Here is an 11,257-nt window from a genome sequence, read left to right as displayed (position 1 = left end):
AAAAATCCATAATGATCTGTACTTGCAGGTGTTCCATCTTTAACTACTCAATCTTAGATTCCGAAGCCACAAAATAATCAACCATAAGTTTAAATTTATAAATTCACACCAAACAAAAGAGGAAAAAGAAGCAAACTCATTTCCTACAACCAATCTTGCATAAAATAGCACCAAAAAGAACAAACTTTTTCCTAGAGCAAGTGTCATAAAATAATAATAAAAAAAAAAAAAGAACATTTGTCACACCTTTTAAAATGGTCAAACCCAAGCTCCTAATTGCTTCATATTATGCAACACCCGGTTCCCGGTATGTATTTTTAATATAAGCTTTTGCATTTTTACTCTGGGACTCGACGAGTTGGAGGCCCTAACTCATTGAGTAGATGCAAATTGTGGACGCGGATGGAAGAGTATACTCGCCGAGTCGGAAGCCCCAACTCAACGAGTAGATCTGTCTGGATGAAACCCTAAATTTGAGGGTTTGCACCCTATTTAAACAACTTATATGGGAAGGATCTAACACGATAGCAGTGCATCACACACACACACACAAGATTTCCGCATTATGAGATTCTTGGGATTGTACTCTGACATTATTACTATGTTCATGATATGATTTTAAGACATGTGATTATGGTTTTATGACATGATGTGGCACGATGATGTTTCCTTATAAATGTTTTTTTAAACGTTATATTAAAATGAAATTTGTGGCCTTGAAATTTGGGATGTTACATATTCAGAGCAGGTGTTCATCAATTTTATCGATAACTATGAGTGAAAAGCATCTGATGGAATTTATGATGAAATTAACAACATTATGTTATTAATGTTATTTACATAATAAATTCTATCAAAGAAAGCACCCAAAAAATCATAAACTTTGAATCCAAAATCAAAATCATGATGTTATTCACAAAATCAATAACATAAGATATCAGAATTCGAATCAAAGCATCTGATTTATAGAGAATTGGACGTTAGACCTGGAAATCGATTGCAGATGTCAAAACTAGAAATCGATTTCATGAGGGCGGTGGTTGTAAGGAAGACGGAAGCGAAGACAACTATGGTGGAAGAGGCATCGACTATGGGAGGAATTTAGAGGTCTAGTGTCGCCGACGAATGGAGGAAGAAACAGAGTTGTTAAATTGACTACATAAAATCGATTTAAGGAAAAACCTTACCTGGTGCTGTTGTCTTCGAGTTTTAACGGAGCTGGAGGTAAAGGGGATGGCGGCGGTGACCGGACCAAAGGGCAGATGGTGGAGGTGAAAGACGTGCATGTCGAGAGAAGAAGGTCGAGGCGAAGGTGTAGACTTGAATAGCAGAAGCGGTGGGTAAAAAAGGAACATGCATCTCTTATTACTTTTCATACTCTATCCTATATCTGAAATATTAAGAGGTTTTAAAAAAAAATTAAGAGGCAAAAAATAAGAAGCTGCCAAACAAACTATATCTGAAATTTTAAGAAGTTACCTTTTAATTTTTCAATTAAGAGGTAAACAAACAGAATCAGACTTTAAGGATAATAAGTAAATAAATAAATCTAAACACACTAAAACCAAAAACTTTGCAAACCAAAATTTAGAAACAAAGAGTACAAAAGAAAGTAGGAGAGAAAAGAAGAGAAAGTAAAGAAAAATAAATTTGTTTTTCGTATTCTCAAGTTGGAGAGAAATGAAAAGAAAGTTAGATATTTTGTTCATTCTCTCAAAATCCGTCCAAATTAGAAGGAAAGTTAGGAGGGAAAGTGTTCATTCCATTTTCTTTCACTTCTTTGCTGTAATGAAACTCGGAAACACTAATTTCTTTTACTTTCTTCTCACTTCCATTAATGTTCTTTCTTTTCTCTCGTAGGAACGGGATAGAGATAATATTTAAAAACAATCTAAAAAAGGTAATAAATAAATAAATCTAAACAGCTAAAACCAAAACTTACAAACCAAAATTTAAAAACAAAGTCACTTGAGCCTCGGTTTAATATGTAAAAACAATCTTAAAAAATAATAAATAAAAACAAAAACCAAAAGCTTGCAAACCAAAATTTAAAAACAAAGTCACTTTGGCCCATGGGGATAATATTTAAAAACAATCTTAGAAACCAAAATTTAAAAACAAACTCACTTGGCCCATGGGGAAAAACAAACTTAAGAAAATAATAAGTAAATAAATAAATCTAAACAGGCTAAAACCAAATCAAAAGCTTGCAAACCAAAATTTAGAAGCAAAGTCACTTGTACTTGGTGATAATATTTAAAAACAATCTTAAATAATAATAATAATTAAAAAAAAAAATCTAAACAGGCTAAAACCAATCCAAAAACTTGCAAACTAAAATTTAAAAACAAAGTCACTTGGGCCTTGGGGATAATACTTGGGACTTTGGGAATGTCTTCCTCTATTGGCGCAACTCATTTCCGTTGAACCGGAGGAAAGCTTGTAAGAGACTGCCATGAAAACAAACATGGCGGCAGCAATGGTGAACGTACCGACATTCAGACCCTCGTCACTGCCACGTCCTTCCTGTTACTCGATACATTACCATTTCCGTCACACAGCTGTCTCTATCACACAAATATCAACAACGAATTCAAACCCCAGAAGTAATAAATCAATTAGGTTTCCAGCTATCTCTTGTTGCTTCAACTCAACTACCGAGGATTCGGCAGTATCATCATCATTATCATCGCCGGATAACGCGTCAACGCCGCTTAATGAGCGGAAGCCTGTGAGAAAGTACCAGCGCATGTTTAGGAGGAAGCAGCCCGGTGAAGAGGGAGGTATCACCGAAGAAATGAGATTCGTTGCTATGAAACTCCGTAAAAAGAAACCTGATCATGAGCGTCGCAAGTTGGATGACAACGACAACAGTGAGACGGAAGATGACGACTCTGGTAACAGTGATAGAGAAATTGACGGATCTGATGACGATGATGGTGGAACCGATAGTGAGGATCCTGGGACATGGGAACCTGATCTGCGTGGATTAATGAGTTTTTTGGTTGAAAATCGGCATGTTTTTAGCAATATTGAGCGATTGGTCGATGAGTCGCAAGATGTATCCTGTGAGTTTCTTTGCTTCACTACATCACATACAAATTAAACGTCATACATTCTTTGCTGCTTATTACATTAGATTATGCATCTACATTTCTTGCTTTTGTTAAGGCAAAATGACCCCCAATTTTCCCTGTCGTTGCATCCAATTCAGAATCCATTGATGCTCCATGTACAGCTTAGAACTTTTCTGTTTCACCCTTGTTACAGTTGCCTACTTCAGAAAGACTGGATTGGAAAGAAGTGAAAGTTTTACAAAGGATATAGAATGGCTTAGCCAGCAGAATATACAAATCCCGGATCCTCAAAGCCCTAGTGCAAAATATGTAAAATATTTAGAAGAACTTGCAGTGAAGAATCCTCCTTTCTTTTTCTGTCATCTCTACAATATTTACTTCAGCCACATAGCAGGTGGACAAGTGATTTTAAAAAAGGTGTGTTCCTTACTTCTTCTAGCATCCAACTCATGTCTAAGAATATGTTCATGTGGTAGTTTATTAAGTGGGTAAAAAATCCATTCTTTTATGCAGACATCTGAAAAGATACTAGAAGGAAGAGAACTGGAGAGTTGCCAGTGGCCAGGGGACCCTGAAGAGTTATTAAAGGATATGAGAGAGAAGCTGAATGCTCTAGGACAGGTCTCTACCTAACTTTATTTAACAACTGTTACTACTATGTTTGACATAATACTGATGTTAATGGAACAAAAAATCTTTGATTGCAGCATTGGTCACGAGACGTGAAAGCTAAATGCTTAAAAGAAGCAAGCAAGTCATTCATGCATATGGGGGCGATAGTTCGGCTTATGATCTCTCCAAAAGCAAAACCCTAATTAGTTGATGTCTTTTAAGAATGATGTTTTGTATGAGGATTTTGAATTCCAAAGATACTACGGAATGGAATCTTGAATTCCACACTAGATTATGCTAAGTCAACTGGAATTTGCATACAAAATATCTACACTACACTAAACATAGAGGCAACATTGCACCATTCATTTAAAGTTCTACAACTAATAACTGTATTCCATATCTAAATGAAACACAATTTCTTAAACAAATCCATTGAATTTAAAGCTACATTCAATGAGACATGGACCCATTTACTGCTGCCACTTGCAATTTATATGTTGGTTGAATTTCAAATTGATCTACGATTCTAACAGTATTTATAGGGTCTTGATGAAAAGCATTCGCCCTCCATTTGCTCGGATACTTCCGATTGTGACTAGCCATTTGCGGTTGTCTCACCTCATTATCCCACTCAGGATCTAGCTTCCATTCCTTGGGAACCTGCATATCCCATTGACATCAGTATCAGTTCCAGTATAAACACCGTACAACTTGTTTTGTCAGGTGAAACAAAATTCATACCTTGTCAACTGCAAGAGTGAAGACTTCAAGATCGCCATCCTCCTTGATATGGAAGCGTGTGAAGGATTTGTAATTAGCAATCCGCAAGGAAGAAAAAGCTTCATCAAAGTGTAATTGGAGCCAATTGATACAAATATACAAATAGCTTCCAAATACTAGAGAAACCACAGGTGTCGAGAAAACCCAAAAATAAAGAAACACAGACGCATAGTATATGGTTGCACCACCTCGCGAGAGTGAATTTAACCCGTTCTTGCATATATTTGTCCGTGTCACCGCCATCACCTAATCATTTAAAAAAAAAATCCAATCAAACGCAATTTTCAATTAATTTTTTTTAAACAAAAATGTATAAAAAATAACCTCGGGAACATCAAAAGCTGACATGAGATACTTTATGCAAGCCGGATAAAGCCCGAAAGTCCATTGCTCGATACGTGTCCGAAGCCCTGTGGGGTCCGGAAAATGCTCGCTTTCCACCGATTTGTACCACTCGTATAACGTATGATACCCTGAAATCAAATAAAGACCAAAATTGCAAAAATCAGCTTTACTCAGGGACCAAAGATGTAATTTACTCTAATAACTATATGTTATGAGCGTAGATCTTGCCTGAAGTTGCCAAAAGTTTGTGTTGTACGCATATTTCAACGCCTAATTCCATTAGTAACATAAGAATCAAAGCAGCTGAAAGATGAGCAGAAACGTGAAGAACTCCAATTGCTACTCTTCTTTTTCGCGACACTTTTGAAGGAACAAATGATATTGCAGCCACTAATAGCAACAAAGCACCCGTAGAAGATACATACGATTGCCCAAGCATGTACATAAAAGCATCCCACACTGTGCTAAAAAAGTTCTTCACATGCCCCGAAAACGTATCATCTTTATGTAAAATATGGCCAAGATTACACTGAAAAGAAAAAAGTGATAATATCATGCGTTTTGGATTTACTAGAAATGTTAACATAATATAATATAAATATAAATATAAATACGTACTTGTGGGAACATGGAAAATGTCAATATGAAATAAATAAATCCACCAATGAAATCAAACTGCCAATTCTTCTTGCGAAACTTCAAGATATTACCAAGAGCAATCTGCATATTTAAAGACTTAATCTTGTAAGCTCCATTTGTTTTTTTTTTTTCTACTTTTTACAAGGGGTTGCTTACTTACCCTACTTGAATCTTCAACAGATGGATATGCGGCTTTCATTTCATAAGTTGCTCCATAAGCTTTATCAAAATTACTAAAAACATGCGTGGGATGCAAAAAGGCCCCACCACAACCATTAACAAGTAGATGTTGCACAGAGTCATGTGTTTCAGATGGGACCCGCGAATGACGCATGTAATGATGTAAATCACCCGCCATTCTAAGTCTACACCTTCCTTTTAAATGATCTTTCACAAGATGTGACACGTTTTTTCCAGTCACATCATCCCAATACCAATCCAATATCCAATTCGGTTCGTGTGTCATAATAATCACCGAATCCGTTTCTCTAACCTACAAAAAATAAAAAAATTTAGAAGCTTGCTAAAAATCATGTAACAAAATAACAAACTAAAAAGTAAAAAAGTAATTCACCTTTTCTTTTATTAACTCGGCGAAGAATTTGAATTGATAAACATCGACATCACAATGAAGAGCTAAATCAAGACCAAAAACCCACCACCCTTTTGGTAATTGTAATGCAAAGTAACTTTTCTTTTGTGGCATTAACCATCCACCTAACCAGCTTTTGTGACAAATGTACCTCATGAAAGTTTGAAGCCCGTCAAACCAATCTGTAAAAAACCACAAAAACCGATTATTATATACTATTTGTTGGAATGTAAGGGTAAAATGGTCATTTACCATGGTTCCCAGGGATAACAAAGCATTGGGGCCCATCATAACGTTTGAGTTCAGACACACCAAACGGTAATTCCGGCTTATCAACCGCTATATGCTCATCTTTATACCACGAAGGTGGTTGAAGCGCATACTCAAAAGGACGAAAAAACCGTTTTTCGTAAGTGAACGCCGAGGGATTAGGATACCTGAACAAGGGTAGAATCGTAAATTTTAACATAGATTTCAAAAAAGAAAAAAATGATGAGAGTGAGACTTACGCGAGATCGCCTCCAATAAGGAGGAGGTCCCCACGAGGCAATGATAGTAAAGATTCATCATTGAAGGCATAAAGTGAAGGTTGAGCAAGGAGTCTAGCAACAGAATAAGATGAGTTTCCACCATCACCAGTATCAGCCATGAAATCAAACCATAAATGATCTTTTACACTAAGATGATCATATAGAAAATCCTCTTTTGCCCCTTCGTGGACCCTACTCATAGCTGCTTGCATCATTCTCATATCAAATCTTCCAACAAATACAGTCACAGATACAAGAAGGTCAAACACAGTCTTGAACAAATCAGCTGATGTTCTGCAACATACATAGATATACATATAAATTATACAATATATATATATATATATATATATATATATATATATATATATATATATATATATATATATATATATACATACATGTCATTTAAATTTTAAATACACAATTATATAATTTATGTACCCTGAATACCAAGGAACCATATCCAAAAAATTAGGCTTCATCTGCTCATCTTTCAGCTTCTCGGTTTGTTCTACAGACAATGGATGAGTAAGAGCCCATCTGCCAATCAAAATCATTTAATTAGTAATTTTCAAAAAATATATATATGTAATTGGTTTTTGGTGTAAAATAAAGTTACCCAGTTGATCTTTCCACCACATAATTAGCCATATAAAGTCCAATAAACGTTGCCCATAATGAATAAATTGGGGAAATTTCATCGGATGACTCACATGGGCCACTACAAGAAAACTGTAAAAAAGATAATAATAATTATGATATGGTGAAGAAAATGATAAATATAACTATATAAGTGTCGTACTTCTCCATATATAACCCACTTAGAGAGAAGTGGATAATCACGTGCGGACCCCACAGGAGCAAACCACGATTTGCATATTTCATCTTTGAATTCGTAAATTTTAAGGAATTTTGAGAGCCATATGCTCGTTTCTCCTTTCTTCCAAAGTGAAAAAAGTCCGGAATCTCTTCTTCCCAATCGTTTTTCATTCAATGCGTGATTGCCACAGTGGCTATAAAACACACAACATGCTACACTTAACACCTACACATAAAGTCATCATGTTATTAACCAATTCCATAAACACAGGAATGGAATTTCCAATTCCAATTCCGATATTGAACTTACCGCACAATTTTGAACAATGGTTAAGATCTCGGGTCTCCTCCCAGCCAGACGAGAAACAAGACCAAGATACCAAAGGCCCAAGAAAACTAAATGAAAAACAAGGAGTACAAAAATAGATGAAATGTATATAGTCAAAAACAAGGAAAGATTCATCCTCATATCCACTCCCATTGACTGAAAACTTGGAAGATGGTATACAGCTGCCACTAATATCCATCCTATATACCTACAAAAACACAAAAATATATATATATATATATATATATATATATATATATATATATATATATATATATATATATATATATGAACAACACAAACAAATCATTCAAAAAAGAAGGGTAAAAAGGTAACTTACCATCGACTGAAATTCGAGTAGCTTGGTTTAATTGTTTTCCCTACAAATGGAGATGAAAAGAAATAGAAAAACCCGAGTAAACACGCGTACATTGACCACCATTTGATGTTGTTGTCTAGCTTTTGAATGAGTGTATGCATGTTGTCTGATGATATAAAAAACAGACAACCAATAACAACTGCAATGATGGCATGGCGTGAATGTTCATGAGGGTAAGGGTATGTATGGGTTAGAATCGTCCGCACTTTCTCCATGTTAATATCCAGTATACCACTGTGCTCTTTTTCTAACCCCATATTTGATTTTTAATCTTCAAATGGAGGCTTTTGATTCACAATACTTTCATATACTTGATGAGAGGCTAATCTGCCATATCAAAAATTATTAGACTCTGATAAAGAAACACTCATATATAGCTTACCAGATTAAGTCTTGTTAATTAGGATCAAAATGAACAGATGTGAAGAATCTAAATAGCAAGTTACATATGTAAATTTACTTAGCTAAGCCAAGTATTAAGCACTTGATAATCTGATTATTTATTTTTGATTCTTGAAGTTCGAAATAGTAACTTATGGACATAACTCGATTGTCCTAACAAGAATCCAAAGGAACAGTATCTCGAAACAGATAAAACCCATAAACAGAGAGACGACATAGAGAATCCACATCAACGTCATGTATAATTGAATTAGAAATCGAAACCAGAAACCTAAAACAGTTCAAAACTGCTGATCGGAGTATCAAAATCATGCATTTCACCATCAAGATGAGTATGATGACACTAGAAAGTACAAAATTAGGGTTTCCTGAACGAATAAGCAAATCCAAGTTTCCAAAATTACGAATTTCGAGCGAACAGGACGACAATTAACAGAATCGAAAGCTAGCATAACATGTTTAGACACTAGATATCAAATTCAATGACGCAATTGGACACAATAAAGACATATTAGGAACAAAAGGAACAGAGATACAGTACCTTAATGAATAATGATGAGTCAATAACAAAAGAGGAAAGTGGTATCTGTCCCTTTGTTATATAGTATAGAAATTTGGGAGGATTTATTGACGAGTATCTAAGATTGTCTGGCGGCGAACAAATTTCGATACAATGGCATATTCCATTCTTTTTCACAATATATTAGCGCCCAACCACTGCGTTTTTTCCTTGTTCTATAAGTTTGGGTTTAGAGAGAGAAAGTGGGTCGTCGAAGTTACGTAGAGAGAGAGAGAAGGAAGAAGGGTCGCATACTGAAACCAAGAAAAATGTGATTAATAAATTGCGAATTGCGTACTCATCATGATGATGACAATATGTGTAAGCGGATGATAAGACCAAAAAACATTTCTTGCTCTTTGCTTACGATGATGCACAATCACGTGAGGTAGCATTCATAGAAGCTGCGATAAATAAACAGCCTTTGGATCATTAATTTATGAGTATTTGTGAAGATCGAAGAGGCATCGTATTTCACTTTCTTTGGGAGGGATTGGATGGGAAGGTTTGCAAAGTCGGTGAATAGGACACATTTTTTTTTTATTAGATCAAAATAATCGTTTAATTAGATATAAAATAATATATTTCTTTTACAAATTTTAATAAAAAATATACAACGACAGATATATTAAAATGGAACAAATCTAGCAAGAACATAACAAAAATTGATATAGAATTTTTAGAATCTAGTAAAAAAGTTTGCATTTTACCACGAGTTTGTAACGTGTGTTAAATTAATGATGTTTTATAAAGTTCAAATTTTAGGTGTTCAAAGTAATAAAGATTAAACTCAAACTTTACAACAAAGTGTGGTTATATGATGACATGGATAACATTTAAGAATAGACATTAATCACATCAGTACATACTACATAGACAAAACACATCAATAATATAGATATCATTCAAAAAAAAATCGAAACTGAGTTTATTTGTTTATCCGTTGTCTTCAATGACTTGGGGCATCTCTTGATATGTTTTGATTAGTTTTTGAGCGAGTAGTATGGAGAGACGCATGTATTTGAGAATGGCGAAGCCTGTATTTCTGGATTTTGATAGCGGTTGATAATCATCAATTAAACATTAAGTTTTAAAGGAGACCTATCACACCAAATCAAATGTTAGCAACACAAAATACGAACCTTTAGGGGATGGTACAAAGGATTTGCCACAACTTTTCTTTACAGTTTCAACATTATGAGAGAGCACAACATTTCATTCTAAATTGGTCCCCTAAAAAATGGCATATTGCCATCAGCATCGTGAATGGAAATATGGTAATTGTAAGCCAATAAAATACTAACAACAACTAAAAGTAAGATATTATAATAAACAAATAAATGAAAGTGCAGTGATATTACTTACAACAACAATGAAAATAGACTTGTTCCTTCTTCTCTTGAGATGGTTTTTCAAATTCTTCATTCTCTTCAAGTATTGGCTCTGTTTTTTACATGTTGAAGACACTAAATCCTTCTACAAGGTCTAAAATAAATTGAAGAAATCATAGTAAGAACATAAAGAAGATTGGAAAATCTTTATATGAATTGAGGTGAAATTACTTGAAACAAATGCCTTCCTATTCCTCTTTTTAACAGGCTTTGCTGCCACCTCCACCTCATGACTTATTTTCCTTGAAGGTCTCTTACAACCTGTTTCGCAGGATAAGGATCCCTGCCCCTTAATGTTCTTTGTATGCCTCGATAACAATAATAACTTTATTTGTTGTCTTGTTTAATTCCCATTGTTTCTTTAGCGGGACAACATTCTCTACATGACCTTGAAATAAACAGAATATGTTGTCCACGACCACAAACAATCTAGAAAAAATCACATGAGAAAACATATAATCAGGAAGATTAGAAATTAAGAAACAACAATGTACTTTCATTGAGTTGTTGGTTATAGCAAATTACTTCTCTATATTTTTCAAAGTATAATGCTTTAATAAGAATAGTGAAAGTACAATGTTGTAATAGAAAAAGAAACGAAAGTAGGATGTTATAATAAACAAATAAATGAAAGTACACTGCTACTGAGTAATTACATTGGCCCCAAAAGATAGCAAACTACACCAATTAGGGGAGAGTTGTAACACCCAAATCCCGAGGTACTTCACATTTTCAATTTTTGGCATTTTAGGGTTTGCCACGGCATGGTGGAGGCACCACGACGTGACAAATCAAGAT

The 11,257-nt window shown here is 34.7% G+C and overlaps 2 protein-coding genes across 2 annotated transcripts; one reads left to right on the top strand and one right to left on the bottom strand.

The window, feature by feature from the left end:
* The first annotated feature begins 2,369 nt into the window (after nucleotides 1-2,369).
* Nucleotides 2,370-3,990, top strand: LOC145002255 (putative inactive heme oxygenase 2, chloroplastic). Its single transcript, XM_078961558.1, has 4 exons — nucleotides 2,370-3,068; nucleotides 3,271-3,494; nucleotides 3,591-3,698; nucleotides 3,785-3,990. The coding sequence occupies exons 1-4, from the start codon at nucleotides 2,456-2,458 to the stop codon at nucleotides 3,890-3,892; spliced, it is 1,053 nt and encodes a 350-aa protein (XP_078817684.1). The 5' UTR covers nucleotides 2,370-2,455; the 3' UTR covers nucleotides 3,893-3,990.
* On the bottom strand, nucleotides 3,948-9,472 carry LOC145002254 (uncharacterized). The gene is made up of 15 exons (XM_078961557.1): nucleotides 9,051-9,472; nucleotides 8,069-8,434; nucleotides 7,711-7,936; nucleotides 7,384-7,626; nucleotides 7,201-7,313; nucleotides 7,023-7,121; nucleotides 6,558-6,872; nucleotides 6,301-6,485; nucleotides 6,031-6,230; nucleotides 5,617-5,949; nucleotides 5,436-5,537; nucleotides 5,046-5,346; nucleotides 4,797-4,945; nucleotides 4,434-4,718; nucleotides 3,948-4,352 (listed from the first exon to the last, which is right to left on the bottom strand). The coding sequence occupies exons 2-15, from the start codon at nucleotides 8,362-8,364 to the stop codon at nucleotides 4,143-4,145; spliced, it is 3,057 nt and encodes a 1,018-aa protein (XP_078817683.1). The 5' UTR covers nucleotides 8,365-8,434; nucleotides 9,051-9,472; the 3' UTR covers nucleotides 3,948-4,142.
* Between the last annotated feature and the right edge of the window lie 1,785 nt (nucleotides 9,473-11,257).

Source organism: Lactuca saligna, chromosome 6 (genome assembly GCF_052625555.1).
Source record: "Lactuca saligna cultivar CGN05327 chromosome 6, ASM5262555v1, whole genome shotgun sequence".
Taxonomy (NCBI): Eukaryota; Viridiplantae; Streptophyta; class Magnoliopsida; order Asterales; family Asteraceae; genus Lactuca; species Lactuca saligna.
The sequence above is the reverse complement of the archived record's forward strand: the minus strand, read 5'-3'. Positions and strand labels throughout refer to the sequence as shown.

Bases quoted from the DNA above. Each gene is read 5' to 3' on its own strand.
- LOC145002255 (XM_078961558.1), top strand. From the start codon at position 2,456: ATGAAAACAAACATGGCGGCAGCAATGGTGAACGTACCGACATTCAGA. The intron at 3,495-3,590 runs GTGTGTTCCTTA...TCTTTTATGCAG, and splicing joins GACAAGTGATTTTAAAAAAG to ACATCTGAAAAGATACTAGA. The intron at 3,699-3,784 runs GTCTCTACCTAA...CTTTGATTGCAG, and splicing joins AGCTGAATGCTCTAGGACAG to CATTGGTCACGAGACGTGAA.
- LOC145002254 (XM_078961557.1), bottom strand. From the start codon at position 8,364: ATGGGGTTAGAAAAAGAGCACAGTGGTATACTGGATATTAACATGGAG. The intron at 7,937-8,068 runs GTAAGTTACCTT...GTGTTTTTGTAG, and splicing joins TACTCGAATTTCAGTCGATG to GTATATAGGATGGATATTAG. The intron at 4,719-4,796 runs GTTATTTTTTAT...TTAAATGATTAG, and splicing joins CAGCTTTTGATGTTCCCGAG to GTGATGGCGGTGACACGGAC.